General features: G+C 40.7%; 1 protein-coding gene across 1 annotated transcript in view; it reads left to right on the forward strand.

Annotated features, from left to right (window-relative positions):
• The window catches only part of SEMA3D (semaphorin 3D), a 143,592-nt gene that overhangs the window by 110,744 nt on the left and 8,557 nt on the right, over positions 1 to 24,291 (forward strand). Inside the window, exons 13-18 of the mRNA XM_086609975.1 lie at positions 9,959 to 10,181; positions 13,999 to 14,087; positions 15,901 to 15,942; positions 17,185 to 17,342; positions 19,523 to 19,587; positions 21,778 to 21,917. Of these exons, the coding sequence (XP_086466101.1) occupies positions 9,959 to 10,181; positions 13,999 to 14,087; positions 15,901 to 15,942; positions 17,185 to 17,342; positions 19,523 to 19,587; positions 21,778 to 21,917 (717 nt within the window). The remainder of the gene's footprint in view (positions 1 to 9,958; positions 10,182 to 13,998; positions 14,088 to 15,900; positions 15,943 to 17,184; positions 17,343 to 19,522; positions 19,588 to 21,777; positions 21,918 to 24,291) is intronic.

Raw genomic sequence — 24,291 nt, forward strand, 5'->3', positions numbered from 1 at the left:
GGCAAAATAAGTAGATTCAAGCCATGCTCTCATCTTATAATGGGCTATGCCAGGCGTCTGGATATGAACAGATTTAGGCTGGGACCTGAAAAAGCAGCACAGTGCTCAAAGGCAAGGAGAAGCAGCAGCATGCTGCACCCCTGAAGAACATTGCAGTGTGAACGCTGAAGTGCTCTTCCTTAAAGATAAATTTCATTATTTCTTGCCAGTTACAGGGTGGTTCAGGAATGCTCAGAACAAAGCCAAAAAGGGATAATCTATTCTTTTTTAAATTACTAGAACATTTTTGAAATTTAAGCTCTACCGAAGTGTTGCCTACAGTTAGCACAGCCAGCACTACCCTGATTTTTTGTTTCTCGTATTTTAAGTTACTGGCAAAATCTAAAAATGGCTATACTAGGAAATGCATTTCCTTTGATGTTTGGCTTCGAGAAAGGCATTGACTTCCTTTCAGCATTTATACAGAAGCAGGAGACTGCTTACCCTAATTTAACTTTCTGCTCAGCTGCCTTTATCTCCTAAGTAAATAAAGCTGTCCGCTATAGAGGCTGTGACCACTTTGATATTGAAATTTTTGACAAAATGCTTCCTGTGGCAATTTGTGTCGAAGATAAACTCCCCACACGACCATGACATCATGCCTTGGCAATGCTGGGCGGGCTGCAGGCAGCAGGACCCCCTGCCCGCCGCGGCTCCGGGAGCTGCGGCGCGGTCCGCCTGCCCTCTGCCGTCGCTGGAAGACCCCCGAACAGGGCGACGGGGTCTCCGCCACGCTCCACACCATTGACGGTGCAAAACCTACAGCTCTTTTACTCTTAACTTCTCCCAGCAGTATTACAGAGCAAGTGGTAATAATGGGAATTAAACAAAGGCACGGCTTCGAATCTATTTCAATTTTGAAGCTGAAAAAAAAAAAAAGAGAGACAGAAAAAACCATGCAGCCCCAGCACAAAGCGGGATTTGAAAACCGAGGGAGCTTTTGCTCTGTCTTCCTTAGATGTTAAAAAATTGGACTTGTTTATCTGCAGCTGTCCCCAGATAACAAATCCAGTTTTCTTCCAGACTCTTAGGGTTTCACCCAGGAAATTATCCATTGATAAAGATATCATCAAGGACTTTCTTTAAAGTCTGTTCTGTATTCTGAAGCAGAGTTTTCATAACGGCATCCCAGTAATCACAGAAGGCATTTGAACAAGGTTTTCAGTGAATTAGGAGGAAAAAATAATTCTAGCTGATTTATTTAGCTATAACCATTGCAGTATCAGAGCAACTCGTAGCACTCATTTGGAAATTCTGGTGGGATACAAAGGAGTCATCCTTATTTCATTGACGGTGAATAAATGTCCTTTAAGTTAGATTTTTAGAGAAATGTCATTGTTTAAAGATGCAGATTGACATTTAGTCTGATCTATTGCAGAACCTAGGACTCTAACTGTTATCCAAGGCTACACCAAGTTATTTTTGATAGATCTGGATATTTTACTAACTAATTTGCCAAAGGTTCAAAATAAAGCTCTGGATCAGCAAAGCAAGATTCTAGCAGTCTGAGTCACTTCTTAGCTACAAGAACTGTTTGTCCATTTGCAGAGCTTTATGTCTCACCTCTTTCCAATCCAGATCTGAATATGGCCCTGAGCTCCTGAATTCTTTATGTTGCTTTTGTTTTGTTTTGTTTTGTTTTGTTTTTTTAAAAAAACCAAATTCCCTTACAAGACCTCAGATTCTCCTTTGGTCTTTTTCATCTTTTTCTCTCTCTTTTGCTTTTTCTCCCTTTCTTCAGTGAAATCCCTTCCTTTATTTCTTCTGCTAATCCAGTGCACAAGCTGATTGAGATGTGGTGCCCATCCTATGGGGACTTGGCTTAGCCACAGAGAAATAACTGTCTGCCAAAAAGCCTCTCCTTGTCCTCCCGTCTGGTTAGTTTTGCTGCTTTAATAGTGTGTTCATAAAACATGGGGATTGCACAGGTTTCCCTTGTTATTTCTAGACTTATCTTCCTCTTACACCTGATCTTTTGTGGAATAGACTGCATTCTTTGCTTCTCCAATTCCTCTCTCCTTTGATCTCCCTACTGTAAATGGGGCTGCTTAATTAAGTGAAATGTTTCACTTTGAGTTTATTTTCCTAAGAAAGCCTCCTCCGACTCCTCTTAATTGCCAACCTGTTTTCTCCAACATGAATCACCCTTCAATTCATAGCAGTCTTTCGAAATACTACAAACCCAGTCACCTTTCAGTGAGGTCAGCAGAGAATTGCAAAGTTCCACCTGCAAAGTCAAGTTCACTCACCTACCTGGTCTCAGACCAGTTAGCCTCAGATTAATGCTCTCTTCTGTCAACCTTTTCTATCAACAACACAGGTGTGTTAAATGGAAAAACAAGACAAAATGCTGAAGAAAAACACTAGAACAGGACAGAAATCTGGCACAACCAGTGGGATGCAAACTATATCTTAAAAAAAATTGGGACTTCAATTTATTTGTACTGATTTTTTTGTTTGTTTTGTTTGTGCTTCTTTGTGGTAAGGGTGAACTGAGGTTGATTTCATTTAAAATTTGTGCTGTTTGTTTGTGTCCTTCAAAACTCTCCCCTGCCTTCTTCCAGGCTTGCTCTGAGTAGCTGCAAGGTTAGCAGTGTTTAGGTTTTCTTTTTTCTGAAAAAAAAACCCCAAACCTAATTCTGTCCCTTCTGAAACCAGGAAAGTATGTCTCCCTGCTTAGTGTTCAACCCCTATGACACAACTCATCCATCCTGCAGGGAAGCACTAAGGCTTTTGGCAGGCATATCCAAATGCAAAATGTACTGTACAGCTCTGATCAGACTACAGAGAAGAAGTCACATGGTATTTAGGCTGCTCAGGAACCCAGGTTTCATCTTCAGAATAACTTATGGTTGAAACTCTAATGATACATAAGTACCTAACCCCTGAGGGTATCTCTTAGCTGTCATCTCATCCACAGAAGATCATAAACCTCTAAGTACTCCATTTTCTAAAGTGTTTGTGGGCATCCTGGAAGCTCACACCAGTCTGCAATGTTACATTTTAACCCCTCTGGATCCAGGCTTTGCATTTCTCTATAAACTTATTATATAAATAAGGTTCAGTTGGTGGATGGGGAGGGGCATTTAGCACAAGAGTGACTAGTCAAAGGTAAATCTTCTGACTCTGCTTTTTGCTTGATGGATCAGTGATAAGGGAACTTATTTAGAGCTTGGAAGACTTTACATTATAGGCAAGATCTGAGGCAAGGTCTGGTGCTCCAGTTCCTACTGCACTTAATATAAAATAGAGAGCTTTTCAGAGGAAAACAGACTTTCTCCCTTCCTAGATAACATCTGAGCAACATTCTTGCTACTTTTGGCTAAGCTGAGAGGTAATTATCCCTGGAAAAGTGAAACACCTTCAACAGGAAGGAGTGAGGAACTCCCAGGATGGCTCTGGTCCATGCACCTGAAATGGAGGGACACCTCCCCCAGGAGGGAAGCCCAGACTAAGACATCTAATTCTTTGATATGGAAATATTTCACTCTGTAATGTTTCACACTGACTACTTCAGATGCTCCCAAGAGAGTGACTTGCTGGTGTGGTGCTTAGTTCTCCTTGTGAAATGTATAAAAATTCCAGCCTGGGCATTGCAAAATCCACCAGGCAGATGTCTGCTGCACTCAATATTATCAAGTCCCTGTTGTGTATCTAGCCTATGGGGTTTTGAGTCTCATTGTTAAGTGGGTCTAAGGCTCAATGTGACAAGCCATTTTTAAACTGTGATTTTCAACACACTCGAAATGGAAAGCCTTTTGAAGCTCACAGGGAGCAGCACTCTGTTTTAAAGTTGTCAGTCGACAACAGCACTGCTGAACTGAAGATGCATCATCATTAAATGAAAAGGATATTTTTTTTTGCATACCTTATATCTAGGTTCCCAAATAATTGTCACAATTTTAATAGGTGTTAGATCCAGCAGCTCTTACTGACTTCGCTAGATGGTGTGAAGAACTATGCATTTTGGAAAATTGAAGGTTTATTTAGGAGCCTAACTTCTGGCACCAGCTTCTGAAAATCTTGGCCAGGGTTCCCACATAATGTTAACACAGTCACACCGTATGTCTCGGTATTGTGTGAGATCTACACATCCAGCACTCTGCTAAGCTGCAAATTTAATAAGACAAGCAAAAAAAAGGAGAGAAAAACATACATATGTGCGGTGTTGCTAAGTTAGTGCGTATTTGCTTTTATTTGAGAAAGATTAGCCTTAATTTACTACCCCCAATTACATTTGAATACAAATAAAAGGTGAGGGAATAAAAGGCATCTTTGTAGGTCATCTGGGATCAGGACTTAGTCCAGGGTGATTACTGTGAAATCAAGCTTACACAGAAGGCACTGGAAGAACTTGAAGTAACTATTGAATTGATTCTTTGAAAGTTTTGTGCCACAGAATTTATACAGCTGTTGAATAGAGATGTCATTAACACTTCCAACTGTATTTCTGTTGGGTTGTTGTTTTTTTTTTCTTTTTTTTCTTTTTATTTAGTTTTCATTTCTTAACCTATATGTTTGTATCAAGTTATTATTCATGGCAGCGAAGGCCTAAGCAACTTCAGAATAATAAATCATATGGTGAGTAAGTTTCTTGCAGGATTCTTATCTAGCAGTACTAATTTTACTAATTTAATGTGATTGATTGTTCTTGATATCAGATATCTAGAAGAAAAGCATCAAATCTGAGCCAGTTGTTTAGACTTCTCTTTCAGAAAGAAAGAGATAGGCACCTCCTCTGTGCGGTTCACACATAGCCGAGATAAGAACCTAGGTCAGGTGAGATGAATCCCACCCTGTTGCAAAAGCAGAAGATGCTGAGACAGCACAGTGATGGTGTTATAAAAACTTTTATGGAGCTAGATTCTCTTGCAGTCCACATGAAACAACCCTGCCAACCTACTCCTGTGACATCGTGATATAAATGCAAATCTCTTATTGTCTCCAGTGGGAGATGTCACGTATCTGAGACAGCATCTGGTGCTGATGATGTGAATAAATGTCCTCTGTGAACTGGGCAGAGAACACCGATATCATTATCATGAGACATGCAACAGGATGTGAACTCACAGTTTCAGATGAAAGGCTGCTTCACTCACCCACTTGGCCATGCAGCCTTTATCATCATACATCCTATTGACTGCTATAAAAGGAAGCACAAGTCTACAAGAATTGTTCTGCAAAGATGGGTGGACATAGCTTTAAACAGCTGCCTGAGGACTTTGCCAAAGTGTGGCCAAAATGAATTTTTCATTCCCCTGTTCCATCCATCACACCACAGTGAGTGACGCCTCTGGAAATAGCTCCCTTGGCCAAGCATAACAGAGTCACACCTGCCCAGCTGTTCTTGGTGGTCATGCTGTCTTAGGACGGGATCCAAAGCCCACTGAAATAATTGGAAAAGGCCCTGTTGACTCAAGCGGATCTTTGGATCAGACCCTTAGTCCTTGTGTCTACTAAGTTAGCTGCACAAACTGGCAGAGATTTTCCTATATCATGCATGGTAGGGTTTATGCATTTGAGATTACTGCAACAACTTTATAGTTCCATATTGGTAGACATTTTATCCTAGTGGATTTTAGTAAGTAATGTCATTGCTCTCATCTTCCTCTGTTGATGCATTTTTGGCAAAAATCTAGGACATCTTTAAGACCCATGGGGCTACTCCCATTTTTCACATGGAAATGGACTTCTGGGATTGAGCTGTGAATAGGTGAGCGATCAGCAAATTTCCAGAAGATATGGACTGTAACTCACAGTAGTGAGTGAGAACACGAACCACAGAAAATGCACATATAAGGGAAAATCAACCTTTAATACTCAGTGAGGGGGGAGAGAGTTATTACATAGTTGGGGAAGCAAAGAAGAATAAATTTATTTGTGGTCCTGTATAGAATAAATTGATGCAAGGTTTTGATCCAAAGGCGATTAAAGCACATATGTTTCTATCTACTGATGCCAACAAACTTTGATTCAGCCCCTGCAAATATAAACATGGTTTTGAAATCCATAGGGTTTTTGAGGTCTGATTCTGGTATAAGTGGCAAAGACTTAGACCTTGGTTATTCTAAAGGTGAGGAGAAATGTTAATTCCTGAAGTACTGCTCGTGTAGCAAGTGTGCACATGATTTGGTTTCTGTGCAGTTATTGTGCTGTCTGAATAATTTCTCTCGTATGTTAAATTGTATATTGAAACAAAATGACTGAATATGTGATGGAATTTATCTTAATTCAAATTGGCACAGATTTTATGACCAGGGAGAAGTTTTCAAAATCTATTAGGTAATTCAGGAGCCTAAGCCCTATTTTCAATATACAATTTCAGAGCTTTTATCAAGATGAGGATGCACAGGTTTAACTCCCGCTGATTGCAACAATGCTAAGCAAGTGGTCCCTTGCACAAAATCTGTTAAGTCTCTAGATAGCCATAAGAACCAGTCCAAACAAGGACTGGAAACAGATTGTAGTCTCTTAAATCACTCCGGCTCCATCTCTACTAAGTAAAACTGGTGGTCAGGTTCAAGTGCAGACCCATAGTCACTGTACCATTTAATGTTAGGATGAGTTTTGCCATAATTTAGGCATGCTCCAACTGATACCCTCCCTGTGGCAGTGCTGTAGCAATGTTTGGAGTCTAACGTAGATCAGGAATTGCTCCCAGTAGGCATTTCAGACGTGACCATAGATGTGGATATAGAACGTCAGCTGGTCTGTGCTTCACTGGCCTGTTTTGTTTCTGAATATACAAGTAGTCTCTGATACTTTTGAGAATGTTATCCTCAGCCAGAAGTTTTTGTTTAGCTAGTAACTATTCTCTTTACATTTAGGGTATTTATATAGGTCAATGTTCACATTGAACTGTATATGATGAGAACCATTCTGCGTAGTATTACTTCATGAAGAATTCATCCTTAGGCATGGGTTCACAATACCTGTATGTGCTGAGTAGAGGCTACATTCCCTTTTTAGCAAGGACTACAGCAGGTTGTGCCGTGTGTGTCTCTCGGCCCCGGAAGAGCACAGATAGTGGAAACCCAAGGGAGAAAAGGGTGCAGGCTGGTCCTGAGCCTGCAGAGTTGGATTTGTTGTTAGTGTCTGGTGTGTCTGCCAGCAATGGAGGAGGGACATACTCAGCCCTTGGTGCTGTGTGTGTTTTTCCTAATGCAAATGTTTGGGATAATGCCAAAACTTACTTACACAGTGGAACAAATCCTGACTGCAAGCCCTTAACTAGCACCATAGATTGAACATGGGTCAAACTGGAGACTTGTGAATGTGAACTAAAGTCTTCTTTGTCAAATTTAGCCACGAAGTAGGATTGTGGAACAATTTCATCGAAAATCTCTTTCTTCCAGCAGACTACAAAGGCACTGTTTAATGACCTTTTGTTCTTCATAGACGGTGTTATGGCTCCACCTGGCAGGAGACACAGGAATTACTTAGCTAAAAATAGTGTTAAAAAAGAAGCAATCAATGTTTTATATGTAAAAAGGTGTCATCAACTGGAAGAGTGTTTCCAGTTCATCTTATTACTATCCAGGATTTGTAGTGCCCCAGTAATACACCTCCAGAATCAAAGGAGAAGCTTTCTCAGACTCAGGTTAGAGATTAAGTGCAAAACAAGGGACAGAAAAGAGATACAAACAGTCATGTGAAGGAAAGCAGAGATAGGTGAGCATGAGAGATGATGGGTCACCAACATGACTGACCTTGCAAGTATGTTCTGGCCTCCCCCCGAAGGGGACAGAGGGGAAAAATTTGAAGGAGGTTGAGGAGATAGGTTTGTGGGTGGTCTTCAAGCAAGATGTGTGAGAACCAACTTACTTTGTGTGAGCCAAAGAAACAGCTGAATTGATTAGTTTGTCAGTATGGGTCTAACAGAGGTGGAAGCCAACCCCAGCAGTAAATGAGTGACACTGGAGAAGTATCTGGGGGGGGGAGATAGCTGTAACAGTGGTCTGGACCAGCAGAGGATGAGACTGTGCTGTCCAAAGCCAGCGAAAAGGATGTTGCAGCAGCTGAGCTGTGGGTCTGGACAGGAGTTTCAGCTATGCAAATAAGTAAGGAAAGTCACTTCTGAGAAATAACAAGCTATAGGGTTCATCTGGCATCTGAAGAATCTGCCTTTATTAGAAAAAAAATTAAGCGGTAGGCGTAGGAGTCACAGTTCACTGAGAAGTTATGGCCTCTAATTGCAAGCCATATACAGAGAAAAGATAGATGTGAGTGTTTCAGTCTGGAAAATTGAACATGGTTAAAGCATTTACTAGGGGCCTTCAGCAACAGTAACCCTGAGCATACCTGGCAAAAGAAATCAAGCTGTTAAGTCTAGCATCGGGATGTGCTGGTGGGGTTCTTCCCCAGTTCTGGCTCACTGCTTCAACAGGGCAGAAATGCAGCCTCGGTAAGGGGAGCAGAAATACAAAAAGTAAAACATTTTTGCTATGTTGAAAGACCCTTCACTTTAAATACTTACGATTATTCCATGATAGCCACCGGAGGGCACTCTACACTTGCTGTTGAAAGTCCTTTACACTGATACCTGCACGACTAGTTTGTTCAGCTCGTTGCAAATTTAATTGCATGTTGGTACCTGTGCCTCGACATGGAGAGCTAGACAGCATGACAGGTCTCCCTTCACTCCAGACGATTTGCTTGTCTTTGTAAAATATCCAACGTGATAAAGTGCCCGTGAGTGGAGCAGGGAACGAAGAGGTGAAATTCGTTGCAGATGTACTGAGCCCATCATGAGAATTTCTCCAGTTTTAGAGCAATGCTTTCAAAAAATGAACAAATGATAACCAAGTGCTGCTTTGGAATGAGAAAAATCACTCAGCAGCCTGATTTCTTACTGTCTTCAGAAGTGTTCTCACAGAAAACTTGATTTCTACTTGAATACAGATTGAATTTGTGACTTATTCATAAGACCAAACTTACAAAGTGGCCTATGCTGATGATATCTATTATGATATTATATACAAGTAGTTTCTAAGTATTTAGAGAAAAATTAGATATTTTCCTATATTATTAGATTGTTTATGACTAAATTTTGCTGGTTCTAATATATGGTTAAAAAAAAATTCAAAGTACATCACAGTACTGGATGTACTGCTTGAATGTTAATAATAATAATGTCTTCTTATGGTTGGTGATAGTAGTATGAATATTAAGACATGTCTCATACTCTCTTCAGGAATGCTGCTAGATGAAGAAACATAAAGAGTCTTAAAGATCAGTTGGTGATAAAACTAAAAAAATTTTGTAGCTTTTAGTACTTTGTGTTTACAGATATGTTAATGCAATACATGCGAATTAATTCATATTTTATCCAACATCAAACAGACAACTTCTCTTTTCTCATGCTTTCTTCTTTCCCCGAGTATCTTAGAGAAGCTAAGAAAGGTCATCTGCTCTCTAAGCTCAAAATCTCTGACTGAGAAAGAAGAAAAGCTTGCATGTACTATAGATAGGTGCAGGTGTGGATATATAACTCATAGAAACTGAAGATTTATAATTCTGAGTAGTAGTACAAATGAGTGAGATGAAACAGCAAGTTTTGGGTGGCTTTAAAAGATAAAGGAGAGCATGTGGGAGCAGGATAAAGGAAAATGAAGATGAAGGGGAAGTGCTTTCGAGGAGAGGTAGAAATGAAAAAAGAAGACAAGAAACTGGAGAAATGAGGGAGAAAATGGCCCTTTGAAGAACCAGGGGAGCACACACCGTCAGTGTGCTCCCACACTTTCAGAACAACATCGAGCTTTTTCAATTGTAAGTCAAATTACCAGCCACTGGTAAATGTGCTTTACAAACAGATATCGCTGATCTGATCAGACACCTTTCCCATGCAGAGAGAAATCAGCAGATTACTTGTATTTCTTTCCTAATATTCCTCTCATCTTGTTCTCTCTCTTTCATTTAGTGTCCAAGTAAAACCTATGATCCGCTCATAAAGTCCACCCGAGACTTTCCCGATGAAGTCATTAGCTTTATTAAGCGCCACCCACTGATGTACAAATCCATTTACCCAGTGGCAGGAGGACCAGTATTCACTCGAATCAACGTGGACTATCGGCTGACGCAGATTGTGGTGGATCATGTCATGGCAGAGGATGGGCAGTATGATGTTATCTTCCTAGGAACAGGTATGAGAGAGGATTTCCACTATCACTCTGCACAAACCACACCCTTTAGGAACACTTTTACTCCAGTAGGGCCTGAATAAACCTGTTGATTAACATCTTTTTCCTAAACACCTAAGCACCTTTGGAAAGCACTTAAGATGCTCCTGATTCTGTGCCAGGACTTCATGCAAGTGCTAAAATGAGATTAATTTGTCAGCTCAAGAGGTTGCTACTATTAAGATTTTAATGCCTCCTGGTCCATAGGTGATAAACCATTAAAAGGTCAGAGTACTTGGACTTTCTTAACCTCTGAGTACCATTCAGTACTTGCCTTTACATTACATGGTCATCTGGCTCCAATTCCTGATGGCAGCACATCAATAACCAATTAAAAGAAAAAAAAATTAATCTTAATAGCTTCAAGGAGTACTTCCTGTTATCAGAAGTGGCATAGTGCTTCAGCATTAAATCTCATGTGACCCTGAACAGCAAAGAAAGGTTTAAGATTGAACCTAAGGCAACAATTCCGCTTAAATACTTTTAAAGATAATACTTAGCAACACGAGTAACTCCAAACAAGAGGACCAGGATTGAATGGAGAGGTTAAAGTACTCTGTCAGGGAAGATACCTGGTTTGCAGTTTTTCTATGGATAATTATGTATCTCTTCACATTTTTATGATAGTTATATGCCTTAAGGAAAAAGTCTAGTTTTACCAGAGCAACTAAATTTAGAATCACTGGATGAATCACTCAATAGAATGATAGACTAAGAAATATTAGGATACCTACTAATAACATTTCCCAAGTAATAATCTTACTGCACCAGAATTTCTTGTTCTTAATCCACAATTCAAAGTCCTCTCACTAGTAACAGGTCTTATAAAGCACTTCTCACTGGTAGATCTGAACGCTTTACTAAGGAGGTAATTGTCATTATCCCCATCTCACAGCAGGTGAAGCTAAGGTACATGGAGGTGAAAAGGTTTATCCAAGGTCAGTGGGTGAGCTACTGACACGAGCTGCAGAGAAATTAAGATTTCTGTTTGAACCCCACTCCAGTACTGTTGGGTTGCACATCATTTTATGTGGCCTATAAGCAAATTTGGTGCCGTATAGTGTAGTTTGTTAGATATGGAGATTCTGAAGTGATTTATGGAAAGGAGTGAATAGTCACAAAGCGTTGCCTCTTATAAAGTGTAGGTTGTCTCAGTCTTCCGGAGCTTCATAGCTGTGTTATGAAACGCGCGAGTTCAGCAGTAGCCTCTCTTGAACCATTTATGTCTTTCAGCTCAATCCCTCTCACAACTCTTGTCTTCCAAAACTACATGGTGTGAGAGTCCCTCTGTGATTCCCACAAGTCAGGTACAGTGGTGTCAGAGAGAAAAGCACAGTTTCATAAAAAAGAGTATTAAAGAGCTGTTTGCTCCTCTGGTGCCTCAGAGGGCTGGGAATAAGCTTTAGCTATGATGACAGAAAATCCTTGTTGCTTTCTGAAGGCAATCTTTAATATAGTCAACAGAGAAGGAAAGAGAACACATTCCCAAGCTGTTAGATGCCTAGGATTTGAGGGTTCTCACTGAAACTTACTTTCCTTCTGGTAACACTGAGAAAAAGGTGTTCAAAAGTTAGCTGTCCAGAAAGAGGAGTTCACTAGCTAAAATGTACAAAATATTCTTTTAGTGGCTATAGAGGTTGCTTTCAGATGTTTTCTATCCTCTACTATAAAATTTGTCACAGGAATAAAGCTATATTGAGGGATCAGAAACTTGAGTAGTCCAGGGTAACTGTTACTACCCAGCACCAGCGCTGATTCCTTCTGAGTTAAATTGTCTGGATTGGAGGTGCCAGGGCCAGCATGTACCATGCAGTCACTAGGTGGCACTCTGTAATACGCAGATGTTTCTTTCTCTGCAGTGCCTTCCTTTAAAGTGAGTTTTCTTTTCCCGAAGTGCATGTTTTTGTTCTATTTTATCCTCTAAACTCATCCTATGGAAAAAAAAAACAACAAAACAACCAATCAAACAAAAACTTTAAAATAAACTTTATAAAGATAAAATTTCAAATATTATGTAGAAAGACTGAATACAGATATAACAGATAGCCCTGGAGATCAGCTCTGGAGTCCCCAACACAAGAAGGACATGGAGATGCTGGAGTGGGTCCAGAGAAGAGTCACGAAGATGATCCGAGGGCTGGAGCACCTCTGCTGTAAAGACAGGCTGAGAGAGTTGGGGCTGTTCAGCCTGGAGAAGAGAAGGCTCCGGGCTGATCTTATTGCAGCCTTCCAGTACCTAAAGGGGGCCTACAGGAAAGCTGGAGAGGGACTTTTTACAAGGGCGTGTAGTGACAGGACAAGGGGCAACGGCATTAAATTGAAAGAGGGCAGATTTAGATTAGATCTAAGGAAGAATTTTTCACTCAGAGGCTGGTGAGGCACTGGAACAGGTTGCCCAGAGAAGTTGTAGATGCCCCATCCCTGGAAGTGTTCAAGGCCAGATTGGACGAGGCTTTGAGCAACCTGGTGTAGTGGAGAGTGTCCCTGCCCATGGCAGGGGGGTTGGAACTACATGATCTTTGAGGTCTCTTCCAACCCTAACCATTCTATGGTTCTATGATTCTGTGATTTTGAGCGGCAGCCTGAGCAACCTGATCTAGTTGGAGATACCCCTGTTCCTTGCAGGGGGATTGGACTAGATGACCTTTGAAGGTCCCTTCCAGCCCTAACCATTCTATGATTCTATGATTCTATGATCAGAATCTTATTATATGTTTGAATGTGTGCAACCAACTTGTACATATGCAGGCTTTGGCAATTATGTCCAACAAACAAACCAACCAAAAGGATAATACGTAAGGCAAACTGAAATACTTCTGACTTTGATTGGTAATATGATCTTCTTTGGGAAAACAAGAATGAAAATCTCATTCTTTCCATTATAATGTATTATTTTTCAGCATTTCAATGCTGTGTGTAGCGCTTAGACTAAGCTGTGCTGTGTCATTTCCACTCTGCACAGCCCAGCACCCAGCCTCCTTCCCCTGAGCAGTTTTTAAGGGTTGTTTTTAAGGCCATTCAAGATTCACTAGTGTGTAGTGGTCTGAGATGAAATGAGCAGCTATTTTTTTCACCAAGCAGAAATTTAGGTTAAAATTAATAAATAGATTTAACTTTAAAAAATTCTCCAGATAACTCCAAAGAAGTAATTTCTGCAATGATTAAATGAAGATTTTGAGGATGAATGGAGATTCTTGTTCAAAAATTTCCCTAAAATGAAAAGATAAATGTAACAAGTGCATTGCTTGTCTCCTCACATTAAAATGAAACCTACTTCTGATTAGGGTTCTATACTGGATGAAAATTAATTCGGTAAAAAGAGGAAATAATTTTCTGCCAATTTAGTCCGCTATGCTGGACCTCTTTGGAGTCAGCTGGGCTCCAATTCTGGCTCAAGAAAACATACAGAAAATTCTTGCTGGCATCATGGACATGCTTGCGTGTGTGTGTATGTTTGTGCAGCAGTAGAGTTAGACCATGCCTGTCAGGAGCAGCCTACAACTGTGTTGGCTCAGCTGTACAGTAAAACCATAAATGTATTGTATAGAGCTATGTAGATGGAAATAGATGCAGATAGGAATAGATCTTGTTTGAAGGCTTTATCTTCAGGGCTAAGTTTTTAGGTTTTATTTTTCCTTTGTAATCTGAGTTTACAGCATCACTTGTTAAAAAAAAATAGAAAAGAAAGGAATCTGAAATCAAGTTCCTGTGAAGTATGAAATGGAGAGACACGTGTACTGAAACATAACTGTGGATTTTACATGATGAATGTTCGTTTCAGACATAGGCACAGTCCTGAAAGTTGTGAGTATCACAAAGGAGAAGTGGACTAAGGAGGAGGTGGTCCTGGAAGAGCTGCAGATATTCAAGGTGAGCATTAACAGCCACTACATCAATTAAATATTATTCAGGAGACTTTAAGGCCCAAACTGGCTTTGTCTGTCTTGTTGTTTGTTTACTGGAAATAGTTCAAGTTTCCAGAGGGACACTATGTAAATTTTTAAATGCCTTAATATTCTTTGGGTAAGTCAATTGAAAAAAGTACAAAACCAAACAGACCATGATTTTTCAAATTCATAGAAAGTCTCATTTATCCAACCTTGTTCTGATTCGCAATCTTATTATGAGCCCATTTTTAAAATTTATATTATTTTATTTTTAATGCAAATTTTCCTATTGTCTCAGCTTTGGGACTATTCCTAGTACAATTATATATATTTTAAAACAAACAAGCAAACAACATTCCACAGGTGTAGAGAAATTCTTTAAAATAATGACTTTAAGAGTTGAAAACACAAAGAAAATCAAACAAAGTTAGTTTTCATTATCAATACTGACTCAATGTTTTTGGCCATTTTCATTTGGTTATTCTGGCTGAGTGATAAATATGAAAAGTAACTGCAGCCCTGCTAACACTGATGTCTTCTTCATAAATAAAGCTTGTAAAAAGCCCAAATCTCCTTTCTATTGCACGGGCACAGTTTCTGATTAACCTCATTGCTGGTGAGGGAGCTGACGTCAACATACCGTTACAGTAGGAAAATGGAGACCTGATTTTCTTTGCCATTTAGTACTTTCTTCTTCATTCTTTGCATTCTTATTTTGCTTTCTTCTCACTCTGTATAGCTCTTTTTCAGTTTTCACCTTACCTTCTTGCCAAATTTTATCTGCATCCATGGCATTTTGATTACTTTCTCACACATCCTCTCTCCTATGTGCTATACAAGGTCTTAGCCAGAATTTCTGCCCATACTAAATAAATTAATTTGGGACTTAGACACAGCGTTTTCCAAGCTTAAGGACAGGATCTTTAATAATTATATTTCAGAGAGTATATTTATCCATATACCTTCTGATATGTCATGTATGATGAAACTTTGATTTAGAGAATCCTCATGTCTTCTTCCCACTGTCTTGGACACCAATTATAAATATCACTCTGAAAATACCAAGATTACTCAGTGGCCTGCCAAGTAATCAGCAGTTTCAGTATGTGCACCAATTTGCTGCATTCTTAAAACATAATGTCAAGGGCAAATGTACCATATCATATTTAAAACAAAAAAAGATTATTTTTTTTTCTGCTCAGCAGACATTCCTTCATGTTTTTATTGGTAACATTTATAACTGTTACCTCTATGTTTTCGAATCCAGAAAATTGAAGGGAGTGAAGGGCTGAAAAAACATCCCTTATTTCCTTGAACTGCATTAACATTAAACAATAGGCTTAGATTAATCATCTTCTATTAGGCGATAGATAATACCCTGGGCTTTGTCCTGTTCTTACATGAGTCATTGGAAAAAATTTCACTGTCTTTCATAGCAGTGAAATGCATACTGGTGCAGATCTGCCCATGTATCCCTTAACTGCCATCTAAGCCTTTCAAATAGTGTTTAATAAGAATTGAAGTTGATGTGAAGGCTCATTGTGAGTTTCCAGGATGGGGTAGATTGCAAACTCTAAGATTTAAAGCCAGTTGCCTCATAATTAGCAGGGAAAATTTATGGGAGATGTTTTTGGAAGCATGAATTCAGTGATTTCTGGTTGTTTTGTTTTTAACCTCTGTTTAAACCAAGCAAATAGTCTGTAACTTTATTTACTTTTTGTACATTAAGTTCTATTCTCTTTTTCATTAAGAATAAGGAATGTGTAAACTAATGCACTTTACTAATTCATTTTCAGCACCCTTCATTTATCTTGACCATGGAGATTTCTCAGAAGCAGGTAATCACAAGTTCATTGAATTACTGCAAGATATATGGTACACTGAACATTTAACCTGTTATTTTCAGGGGACACCTGTTACTTACTGGCCAAGCTTTCCATGGATGACTTTAAAAATGTGTCTGGCAAGAAGGTGATATGTTTGAACTTATTTGCCTGCCTAATTCACATTTGCTTACAAACAGTAATTTGTGTGCACAAGCTGGTAATTAGTCATGGAAACAAATCTTTAGTCATATGGTAGTGGGATTTGAGAAGGAAGTCACTGCACATTCATTTTCCGGACACTATAAATGCTTATCTCTTTACACTCTAGTAATAAATTATTATTACTATTGTTGTTATTTTTATTAGTAGTGAAGAGAAATCAGGGCCTCATTGTGCTAAAATTTTTGTGCACACAGACTGAAAAACAGTCCCCCTCCTCTAAAATTGCAGTCTAAATCTGGGTGGTCCAACCCTGGCAGTCGCAGGGGCCAGTCCCATTTGGGAATCTCCCGATGGGAAATGGTTTTACGGCAGCTCCGAGCTCTATGATGGCTACGTGCACGTTCAGGAGGCAGCGTGACGCCAAAGCCATCCCTCTCTGCCCCGCAGAGGTGGCCAGAGCAGCTCTGGCACAACACGCTGAAGGAGGTCTTTTGCCATTCAGGCACGCACAGCACAGCTGGGTCCCATCGCCCCTGAAAAAAGGTGGAAGGCCAGCTGGAAGTATTGCATGAGCCAGCTCCAGCTCAACAACGAGCACTTGGACCACCCTTGTCTCAACAGGCAATCTACTCACACGATGGGGAGAGGCGAGTAATATTATCCCCATCCCACCTAAGGATCACAGGTAGAAGATGAAGTTTTATTCACACGAGGTCATTCCTGGTTCCCAGATTCTTAACGTCACAGCTATCCAGCCACTTGGTTTTAAATGTGCTATCAAACCGTTTTTTTCATGGTTTGCTTCTGATTTTTTATTACAGCACAAATCTAAATGTGTACGGGTGTTGAGTGCTGGTGTCTTTCCAGGGCTGCAATCACCTTTCCTCTCTGCAGCATTGTCAGGGATTGGTGGGGACTAGCTAGTTCACACTGAGCTCTGAGAAACATTTTACAGTAAAGGAGGAATTCTCCCTCCTTTTGTAAAATCCGGGACAAAGTTGAAAGTCTGCAAGTGTGGCACTGAAGAAGGGAACTTTTTAAATGGGCTACTTGGAGAACGCTCCTAATGCATTTGCTTTGCCTGATTTGCAGCAACAATTGTACATTGGTTCCAGGGATGGATTGGTTCAGCTCTCCCTGCACAGATGTCACACGTATGGGAAGGCTTGTGCAGACTGCTGCCTTGCCAGAGACCCATACTGTGCCTGGGATGGAAACTCGTGTTCCAGATATGCCCCCACTTCTAAAAGGTAAGAAAAAACATACAACGTGCTGTAAAAGATCGTGCTGCTTGCAAGAATTTTAGAGGTTCCCAATCAGAATGTGTTGTCTTTTTACCTAGCATGTCATTTGCCTTAAAATTTGATCATACTCTGGCCATGTTTCACATTTCTGCTTAAAGAGCTGTGAAGACAACACAGCTTTGTTTAAGTGTGTGTGACAGTAACTCGGCTACTGCAGCTAACGTCATAAATCCATCACTTGCCTTTTTTTATGCTGAATGCTTTAGGGCACGAGATGCTCAGATGGAGGTCCAGGTTGTGGCTGACTCTGCCCAAGATGCAAGAGCCTCTCTTAAACCTCTGCCTTTTGCGTAGGGGACCGCCGTGGTTATAAAGCGGAGTTTAACACAGAATCCCAGAGAATTCATCAGTAAAATGCATTTAATTCCCAAATCTAAATGAATAGGCTTCTCCTGTGTGATTTAGCTAACCAAATAACTAGACTCAAAGCGTGTCACTCTCATCAGTTGTGGTCTAGCCATGGGAGGGAGACAGAGATTTCAGTACTGTGATTTCACTGTATCCAGAGCAGTTTTTTCCACAGCGAAAGAAGCTTCATCTGAACTTTCTGTACTCATTGTCTAGGACAGCAGCATGAATCTGCATGGAGGGAGAGCACACTGCAGGCTCTAGCAGTGCAGTACCTAAGTTGCTGGATGTGTCTCTTGGAGTTTTTGGCTGATTTGGCTGGAGTTCTGAGCTTGCTCGTTGAGCCAGGGTCCGTCACAGCCTCTTCGTTCCCCTTTGGACAAAGCCTTCCTGACAGTAATTCTTGCAGTGAGGGTCAGAGGTTGCAGTCTGAGCTCAGGCTCTGCAACGAGACTTTCTACCTTAGTGGTTGCAGGGCTGGAACCTGAGCAATTAGACAAACCATTGAAGTTAATGACTCATAGGTTATTGTGCCATGGTGTCAAGGAACTTTATGTGTTTGCCCTCAAAGCCAAAGTAAACTAAATTCAGAGAAGCATAAATGGAAGGAGAAAAGCAAGTGTTCAGGCTCACTGCAAAGGTAGTGACACATGAGGCTTGCTGAAGCCTGAGGTGCACTGGGACATGGAGATTGATGGTCCGTGCTTTTTAACAGATGTGCAGTTTCATGGGAAGGACAAAAGTCAGTGGCTCCAAAACAAGGGATGGGTGACTGGCCTTGAATCCTCCAACAGATCAGTTACTTGAATATTTTTCTTCTATGTAGCATCCTGTGCTTCCAGTATGTCTACAGCTTTTACCACAGTGGACAGCTCAGCCTTGGCAATCCGCTCTCCTGCTGAGACAATGCTCTGCACACAGGAGGTCCCACTCCTCTTATCTCCAATGTGGCTGTGAGGGAGGAACCAGTTCCTCCCCAGGTCTCCAATTCTTCTATTAAAAAATTTAAACTTTTTTTATTGTAGCTCTTAGGAGATAAACATAATAATTCACAGAGGAAGATTTTACCTTTTTTTTTTTTTTTCATTGCTATTATACTGAAATTACACTAAATCACAGTAAGTTTAAGTAAAACACCCAGAGATTATGATTCTGTGGTCAGCAGGCAAGTTAGTTGTGGAGCGGAGCAGATCATCTCAGACAATTGTCTCTATTGTTGTTTCTGTCCATAAAGATGAAAGAGAATCAAATTTGTCAATTGTTTGTTACCAAACTAAATCATATACTTTTCTCTCTTCATTTTCATGATTGATTTATGAGTCAGTATTACCTTGGTCTGATCCTGAGCTCAATTTTGAATATCGCCTGTTGAAACTCAGATCTTTTCCATGACATACAACATTAAGGATGTTTTTAGGTATTTCCAAGACAGTCCACCCTCCCAGGAAACCCATGCCCCATGCTTCTAAAGCAGGTTCAGACACTCTGTCACTATATTGAATGCTTCTTATTCTAGACAGATTTTTTTTGTCTTGCTTTTTCTCTTTCCCCTCCCAGTGGTTTTCCCAAATCACAGACCCTTCTCTTGATGTCAATTGTACAAATCTCTCTAGGCCACATGCTGCTTTGAGGGTGAGGCTGGTTTTAGTTAAGACCGTAATTGTCAGCAGTAGGGTGGGAGCAATGCAAGTCCACATCTGCTAAGCTCCTCTGTACTTTGTTGTTGAATTCCACCAATTATGCCTGAAGTGTTACAAGTTTGCATGCTTTTCCCATAGGCGAGCCAGAAGGCAAGATGTCAAATATGGAGACCCCGTTGCACAATGCTGGGATGTGGAAGACAGTGAGTATTTTGCACCTTTCTTGCTCTTCTGTCACTCTGACAACAGGGTTTGCTGCAAGGGTCTCTGTCTGCGAAAACCTGCTGAGCTTGACAGAATAACAATGTTAAAGCAGTTGCCTTTCCCATATGTCATATATATTACCTTTCCCACAGTCAAATTTAGGGATCCAGGGCTGATAAGGGACATCCCTGGAAGTGTTCAAGGCCAGGTTGGATGGGGCATTGAGCAACCTGGTGTAGTGGAGGGTGTCCCTGTCCATGGCAGGGGGATTGGAACTAGATGATCTTTGAGGTCCCTTCCAACCCAAACCATTCTATGATTCTATGATTCTGTGACACAAGTCCCAAAGCTCAGATCCAGCTGCCAAACCAGCCCCTTCCCCTCCCCCGCAGCTACTTAAATACTCCTGTTATTAACAAGAGCCTACACTCCGTCTCCTTATGGGCTCCCCCTCTCCCTTTCCCACACCCTCTTTTCAGATGCCAAAGGGTCTGGTTTGCTCCTTTGGCAACGGCAGCGCTTCTCTGACAGCGAGCCCTGTCAGTATGACATCCTGCGGTTAGGCGGCGATCTCTGCAGCAGCACAAAATAAATGAAAAGCATTCAAAACCAGGCTGGGGTTTGTCTGGGGCTCTGCTCGCCGCTCATTAAAGCGAACAACCCAGTCAAAACAGTATCGATTTTATTGCTGCGTGGAACATTTGATGCAGGACGAGCCACCGTTTTCCATTGATCGCTGGTTATTCTCGTGCTGCCGTGGTGCTGGGTGCCTGCCGCAGACCTCGGCGTGGACCGCTGCAGAAATCAGATCTGCTTGCCACAGGATCAGAGACTTAAGTGTGCCGGACAGTATGGAGGGCTCTGACTGTATATGTGCACTCGCAGACGTAGTTAAAAGTCAGAGTAAAATCTCATTTCCATTAAAGTCAACGACAAAACTCCTGTTCATTCCCAAGGGCCAGAATTTCCTCGCTTGCTGCTTACCACGGCTCTCCAAATAGTGGTATCTGAGACTGTGCAAAGCTCAAGGTTATAGCAACCCTAGCAGAAAGGCTGACAATGTCACATTTTCCTGGAAGGATAAAGAGATACTGGAAGAGTTGGCTTTACTAGGCAAATGTAAAATGACTTAGCACAGACGTTGGTATTAATCCTCTGCCTTGATGTAGGCCCAACAATAGAAATTTTATCCAGCTAGAGAAGACTCCTATGTGCCATAAAACCATGAAGCTGACCTGTGCTACTCCCAGCTCTTGGCTTATTTGTGCCATTTGCGATAATTAATAACATTATGGCCAAGAATCTATTTAAATTCAGTGCTCCACTGTGTCAGATTCCCTCCCAGAGACTTCATTGGCTGCATTAAGTTGTTTGGCTCTACTGAAATCTCAGTGGCACAGTGAAATAAAAGGAAAGCATTTAATGCAGAGAGCTTGAATTTCTGTAGATCTCATATAGATACTTATTATACTGAATAAACAGTCCAAAATTGTGCTCATTTTGTTGTTGAGCTAACTTTTGATTTAAGAGACATCGCTGCTTTCATCTTTCTTTCTGTTATTGGCAGGGTGTAAGAAACAGCTTTAGTATGAAGGTAAGGCATATAAGACATAGGTATGACAAACTGGAAAGGGAAATGGAGATGTAGAGATTAGAAATTACTTTCTTGGGTTTACAGAAGGCCAAGAAAGGAGCCCAGATCTATGCATGGCTACTTCAGCGTTTGATCTGAAACATACTGTAGGGCATTTCCAGTTATGCTGAAGGAAGGTAAACTTCAATTTATTTTAGGTCTGTGACTCTCTTTAAAGTGTTTGGGATGAACACACCAGACCGTCCAATCTACCTTTAGTGGCTGCTACACCTCTCTCAGGTTTAGTATTTACATTACTTAAAGGAAAAATACAGGTCAGGTTTTAAATTCCTCAAAGGTGAAAGCCTCAACTTTAAAATGGAGCAATCTCGTGATATAGATTTTATTGACCTCCTTAAAAACCAGTTGCACTGAAGGAGCGTTAGCAGTCACCTCTAAATCCTCATAGTTATAGTAGTTTAAGTTAAAAGTTAAGTTTCCTTTTGCTTTTTTATAATTCACTCAGTCTTATAGCATCTGTTCTGAATCAGGCTATTTTCCCATTGCTTTAAAAACCAGGTCAGGGTTAATCTCCTGTACCATGTTTGCTTTCCAGGCATTAGTCATGAAACTGCTGATGAAAAGGTGATTTTTGGCATTGAATTTAATTCAACTTTTCTGGAATGCATTCCTAAGTCCCAGCAAGCCTCTATTAGGTGGTATATTCAGCGCTCTGGAGAAGAACATCGAGAAGAGGTAAGTTATAGTCATCAAGGCAAGTTTCCTCTATAGAGAATTCAGCTGAGCATTGAAAGGCAGGAGTTATTGGGATTAGTTGATATTTTACTTTTCCTTGCCTCACCTTAGGTATCACATAGCATTCTGGTATCACCATTTGGGACATGCAGTGGGGAAGAGAGAAGCCATTTGCACTGTGTCATAAGCAGATTTAGATATTTATTTTGACTTACATGCTCATTCTGCTAAAAAAAAAAAAGAGAAGATAAATTAGGCTTTAAATAGTGGTAAAAAATCAAAGTATTGGGAAAAAAACCCTTTTGTCCAGTAATTAACACAACGACTACTTCTGCAGATAAAATTATGTTTAAAACCCTTTGTTTTAATAAAATCTCTGCTCCTTTTAGTTTCTGATTGCATTCGCTTATCATGTTAAGCAGTGTAGGTAAAAATTGCATGTATGGCTTGCTACTTCTCTCCATCTCTCCCCGGAGAAGGAATGGTCTGTGCAGTAAAAAGCTTTTTATTTGCTTTTTTCTTGCTAGTGGAGTCTGAGAATTTTTCTTAAATGGCACTCTGTGCTGATGCGGAGATGTCAAGTTAAAGAATTTCACCTTGCATCTGGAGTAGAAAGCGATGACAATTGTGGTGGCCTTTAATTCCTGCAGGAGGCAGGTTTAGGATCCTCACTGGTGGAGAAGCCCTGGAGAAGCCTCCAGGTCCCCGCATACCCCCTGCACAATTTCCTGCTGATTCCTGTCTGAGCTAGTGATGAAGGGGCCCTCTGATGTGCCCAAAAGGGCAAGGTGCTGGGATTGATTTGGACTGGGTTTGAGTAAATTTCAAACCTCAGGAGTTTTCATAGTCTTTCTCTTACGTGAGTGATTTTGTGTCTGAGTCCAAGTCCTGCTGTGATGGCAACCATGGCAACGAGGAAGGAGAAGGGAAAAGAACTGCCCTTTCAAATGAGCCAATCCCAGGTGTTAGATACGCTTTTTTGTTAAACGTTCATCCAAGACAAAAATTCGTTTAAATGACAGGAACTATCAAACACCCAACCAGTCTTCCACTCTCAATGATAATTCATCCTATAAGACTTTCTGAGTGCAGAAAGTGTGCTGGTTCTTCCTATAGAACTGCTGGGGAGATGCAGGCCAGGGCAGGTGCCCATGAGAGCATTGCCTCTGAGTGAGATATGGCTCATGGCAGTGGTCCCAAAGTTGCAACCCCAGTTATGTCTTGGCCAAGAAAGACAGAGTAAGGAGGTACAAGATGCTTCTGGTTCTCCACCAGATAAGACTAGAAAACCCTGCAAGGTTGTCTATTGACTATGACACTGCAGCACTTTTAATTTACTCCCCTTCTATTACTTATGCTTTGGATTGGCAAATATTATTTCCTCTGCTGAGAATAAAAATGTTGTTAATTTATAGACACAGTGCTTCCCACACCATGCACTGAACAGCAGAAGAAAGAGATTACTGGTTTGAAATACCACCTCCAACCTCCATTACAATCCATACTTGGGAAAAAAAAATATGATCTTCCGATGAGCAGGCCAAGCACACTCTCAGCCACAGATGGTTGAAGTGAAAACCCAACTAGAAGTGTATCAGCCTTTGAAGACCTATGGGCATTCATTGTTTGTGCTTTAATTGATTTACCTTTAACTATCCTGTACAGAAGAGACTGTGCTCTACTTCCCTCAGGCAGCAGTTTGCAAATGCACTTACATATTTGATCAGGGGTATAAGTAAAGTACTTGCTTAATTCTAACCATGTGTTTAAGACACATTTTTTAAATAAATGTAAGCAGATAGTTAACAGGTTTTGGAGTTTGGGGCTTTTTTGGGTTTTGTCTTTTTTTTTTCTTTTTTGTAACAGGAAGTTATGTCAAGTTTTGAGGACACTCTATCGTTTTTTAAAATAATGTGTTGCAACTATAGCATGTGCCTGAGCTACAAACTTTGTGTAAAGCAGCCAGTTGCTTGTGAAGAATGTAATATTTCTGTAACATAAGATGTCACACTTTCAAGATTTGAAAGCCTCTTTTGAAGAGCTGCTTCTGAGTCTTATCTGTATCAATTTAGGGAAAAAAAAGTCAATTGAATTTCTCATAAATCACGGGTTCAGATCTACCTCCGAGGGTCAGCAAAGCCAGGCTTAAGCTATCTTTCTCATATGATTGCAGAACAAACTGCAGATCAAACCAACTTTCGAGCAAACTAAGGGTAGGCTAAACCTATATAGCATAGCCCAAGTTAAGGCTGTATTATTTTTTGCCATGCTGTGTATTCCAGGAGTTTCAGCATTCCATGATGTGGCAGCCATCTGGCCCCTGTTGCTTGTTCTGGGCCAGATAGCAGTTACTCAGGCAGAGTGATGTCCAGCA

This window comes from Tauraco erythrolophus, chromosome 4, assembly GCF_009769465.1.
Source record: "Tauraco erythrolophus isolate bTauEry1 chromosome 4, bTauEry1.pri, whole genome shotgun sequence".
Classification (NCBI taxonomy): domain Eukaryota; kingdom Metazoa; phylum Chordata; class Aves; order Musophagiformes; family Musophagidae; genus Tauraco; species Tauraco erythrolophus.